Source organism: Macadamia integrifolia, chromosome 9 (assembly GCF_013358625.1).
Source record: "Macadamia integrifolia cultivar HAES 741 chromosome 9, SCU_Mint_v3, whole genome shotgun sequence".
Lineage (NCBI taxonomy): Eukaryota > Viridiplantae > Streptophyta > Magnoliopsida > Proteales > Proteaceae > Macadamia > Macadamia integrifolia.
In genome coordinates, this window is record NC_056565.1 from 22,084,200 (window position 1) to 22,088,629 (window position 4,430).

At 40.5% G+C, this 4,430-nt stretch overlaps 1 protein-coding gene across 1 annotated transcript in view; it reads left to right on the forward strand.

Moving 5' to 3' along the window:
- Positions 1–2,033, forward strand: part of LOC122090002 (DNA repair protein XRCC4) — an 11,163-nt gene extending 9,130 nt beyond the window's left edge. Inside the window, exon 5 of the mRNA XM_042659809.1 lies at positions 1,590–2,033. Within this exon, the coding sequence (XP_042515743.1) occupies positions 1,590–1,835 (246 nt within the window). The 3' untranslated portion in view covers positions 1,836–2,033. The remainder of the gene's footprint in view (positions 1–1,589) is intronic.
- The last annotated feature ends 2,397 nt before the right edge of the window (positions 2,034–4,430 follow it).

Genomic DNA, 4,430 nt, shown 5'->3' on the forward strand with positions numbered 1-4,430 from the left:
AAAAAAAAAGGCCAGAATCTGACCTTCATTGGATAATGTTGACTATGACCTTATTGTTGACCTAAATTATGCTTTAGGGTTTTCTTGGTATCCTGTTAAAAGGGGTGTGTAATCTCAACCTAAGGTTCATCCTATCTACCCCCACCAACTAGGTTCATTATCACACCCACAATAGAACCGTAGGACTCACAACCAGCAGGCTAAGCACCACAGATAATCCCCAATCTAGGGTTCAGATTAACCCCAAATTTAGACCAGATGTAGGTAATGAAGATCCAATGGTTGGATTCCAAGTTATTTACCAGGGAATGAAAATAGAAACTAACTTTCAGAATTAAAAAGAACAGTATCTCCAAATCCATATGGCAGACTAACACAAAAACATGGAGAGATTCATCAATCCATGAACAGATCATCATATAGAAAAAATCAGTTCAATCCAATGGCTAGATGCTTCAGATCAGCAGTGTACACAAATAGAAACTTAGGCTCAAATTTAGTAACCACCAATATACATCAATCCACAGGGCAGAACGCTTCAATACTGCAGTCGAGAGACAGGTAGAACCAGCGGTAAACAACTTCAAGAAAACACTCCAAGCTGATGGTCAGATGCAGTTTCGATACTCTATTTTTGCTGGCCAGTAAGGGCAGAAATAGGAACCGTAGGCTCGTATCAACAAAACTTGTGCAATGGAAATACGTAAGATGGCATCAACAATTGTCAAACAATATCAAAATAGCAGTATTAAACTTGAGACAAAGCCGATGACATACCTGAGATATCAAAACCAGAAAGAGAATAGGAAAGAAGGGTATTATCTGGATTTCTCTGGGCTACTACAGCCCTCTCCTCTTATTAATAGCTTGAGTTTCTGTTACAGAAATAGAAGTCTTCTAGTGACTTCCAAATTAGTAACTAATGTAGTAGCATACTAGCAATTATGTACTACTAAGCATGTACTAGCATACTAGCAATTATGTACTACTAAGCATGCAGTAATTAAAATAGAAACTTACAAAGAAGTTCTCCTAGTATCCTCCTACACAAGTCATAAATGGGGGTCCTTAATGGCCCAAACCTGTTACCTAAACTTGAACCGCGAGTGGGCTTGAGGGCTGGGCCCGATGGCTGCTGCTGCTGGCTGGCCTTTTCTTCTTCTTGCGCATGTATTGCTATCTAAACCTCGAATCTACACCACTTTCTGCTATTTTCTTCATCATCCTTGACTGATTTCCGGTAATTAAGATACAGTGATTTCAGAAATGTGCCCATTCCATGCTTGGGAAAGACATTATTTCCTGTAGAGCTCACTCTTTAACTTTTTCATGGACTGGACTGATGTTTCTTCATCTTCTGTTCACCCAGACGAACAAAAGAAAATGACTTAGTGTGCATATGCTCCTGTGTTTTGCACCTAATTCTTCCAGTGATGTGTTTCATTCTTGATAATGTGAATTTCTATGTTTTCGCTGGGAAAATTGTTTAACTAGAGATTGGTTAATCTAAATGTGTTCTCCTAAACGTTGGAAAGTAATGGTTGCCTACACCTCACATTGCATTGCTTTTTTTCTCCTCCTGGTTTCAGTTTGTTGGGGTTTTGAATTCAAAGAAAGCAAAATTGAGAGAGCTTCGAGATCGACTTGAAAAGCTGGAAACTACCAGTAAATCACCACCAGAAGAGGATGAGTCCACTGACAAAACTGAGGAATATGACGAAGAAGGAAGCGACGATGAAAAAATGGAGGAAGAACCATTGGAAAACATCCCTAGCACCTCAAAGAATGTTCAACCAACCAGGGCTAAGAGTAGGAAGAGAAACACCCGCAACTAGGTAATCTTTCTTCAATGGTATGTTGCATGCAACAAACCTGTCCATCCCTTTTTGGCTATTTCGGTTGTAAAGAAATTTCAACCGTGCTGCAATTTTACGCGGGACCATGGAGATAATTGTAAAATCTTGAGGACTTTGTTGGGGGCGGCTTTACTGAATGGTTCTGATATTTGTGACCAATTTAGTTGCTTGATCCCAGATTGACTTGAGCCCCATGTCACTCCTACTCTTCCAGCCAGGGATGCAAGCAGGCCGACCTGACCTAAATCCCTGCGCAGCTGAAGCTGTTCGCTTCAGGCTTGGGTCCAGTCTCTGTCACGAAATGACTGGTCCTGGGCCGAGCCTGCTAGTAGTGATTCACCCTTGGGCTGGGCTTAGGCTGAGGCCGGCCTGTTCAATGTTCAATACTGTAGGTTTTAATGACGGGAAAAAGCCTAGTGACATTTAATTCATAAATTGGCACATGCCATAGAGTAACCCAAACCGTAACCTAAGGGGGTAGCAGAGTTGGCAAGGGACCTTCGCCTCAGGTTGCGTGTGGTTATGAGTTCGACTCCTCTTACCTTCTTGGGGTTACTCAAACGGGGTGTTTAGTGTTTGTCACTATTTTTGGCAAAAGTTAAATGGTTCTCATTGAACCCTGGTATGATCCGGTCTGTGCAATTGTTGGAACAGTATAGGCTCGCAGGACTAGTCAAGTCAAAGGCAAGCTCACGAAAGTATTTATCCTCAAACATGAAGAATTGCTGTTATACCTTTGCTACATATGATATGGAAATGATCTAAGGCAGGACGACATAGTGCAAAATTAATTGTTGACTCATCATTCATTTGAAATGCCGTACTTTGGAGACAAATGAAGTAGGAAAAAGTTTGCTTGCATCATGGGTGAAGGAAAAGTATACAGGGGCATAAATGCCTACCCCTTGTAGTACAAAAGTTGATGGGGTTGAAATCGTCTGCAATTCCGATCTCGTACAATTCCGTAAAATACCACCTTCAGGGGGTGACACGTGTATTGATACCAATGCAATGGTCCAGATCTGGTATAACTAATAAAACCTTAAATCAGTGAGGAGTCATTTAAATCAGTTCTGGACCATTACATTGGCATCAATACACGTGTCACCCCCTGAAGGTGGTATTTCACGGAATTGTACGAGATCGAAATTGCGGACGATTTTTTTCCAAGTTGATGATATCCATCCATTGTTTCTCAATACCCTTTGCACTCCATCCGAACCCCTCAATCAAGGGATTCAGGAGTGAAGGAAAACTGTTTGCAATAAAGTATGATTAAATTTTATATTGTCTTATTGCCAAACACTTTGTGAAATTTTATTTGTCAACAAGATTTTCATATATTCTTTTTTTTTTCGCCTTTGCACACTAGCATTCTATAACCCTTGGATAAAATAGGAAACATCTCAACCGTTCAATCCATCCATAGTTGTATCACTCTTCCTCCACCCTCTATTGCACCTTGCATCCTCTCTCTCTCTCTCTCTCTCTCTCTCTCTACCCGACTCAACCCACCTCACGCCTTGACATCTTTCTCCAGATTGAGGGAAGCAACAATCGGATTTCCAATCAATCAACTGAGGAGAATAGAGGGGCTATATGATGTGTGTTCATTGAGGATGTTGAATGGGTTCTTGGAGAAGAACATTTCAACGAGTTTGGATCCTTTGCACATATGTTTGTTTGGATGTACATGTGAGGATTCAACATTTGTCCCACTTCTTGCCATTAAAAGGGTGAATAGGGTATTATGGAAGCAAAATGGACAGGTGTTGGATTCTCATATGTATGTCCAAGTGAACTATGTGCAGCAAATCCAAGTTCCTTCACAACGAGGTCCAAGTTCTAACCTTATTCACTCAGCCTCCTTATACACAATTCTTTGCATATCTCCATGGAAGGAACTGAAACTACCTCAAAAAATACTAAAGCGTCATAAGATATTTATTAGATCTTCTTAAAGAAATAAGCATTAATGTCCAAGAGTCCATGTCTATTTAGGCAAAGGAAATTGCCACTTCAATTCATTATTATCTGATGCTAGTCAGCTCTTGATCAAAGAACGGGGGTTATGTCTGTAAATTAATGCATTTTCAGGAGTTATTTGGAAATGGAGAAACAGTTCAAGGTATTTGTCTATGAAGAAGTTGGTGTGATGGGGTTGCAGAGGGTCCTCTAGGTCTCCCCCACCCACCCCACCTTGATCTCAACTACAGTTCTGTTACCAAGCCTACCACGATTAGGAGCCAAGAGTGTTGAGAAACAAAACAATAATAAAACTACGGAATTGGAAGAAATCAAATCATTTGCCAGTCTATTGTGCCAAGGAATTAGTCCCACATCAGAAGTTCTTGAGCCATGAAATGTCAATATAAGTGGCGGTCTCTTTAACATATCACAATGTGCTTCAGTCTGAGTAAGAAACCCTTCTTTTTCGCTTAGTGAGTCCGACTGAATTAGGTCAAGTCTAGTCTAGTCTAGTCGATTCGGGACAATACAAATTAAGTCCCATACTCGATTTTGAATCTTTAAACCCTAGTCAATGTATATACACTAACCTTAGTGTATATTATT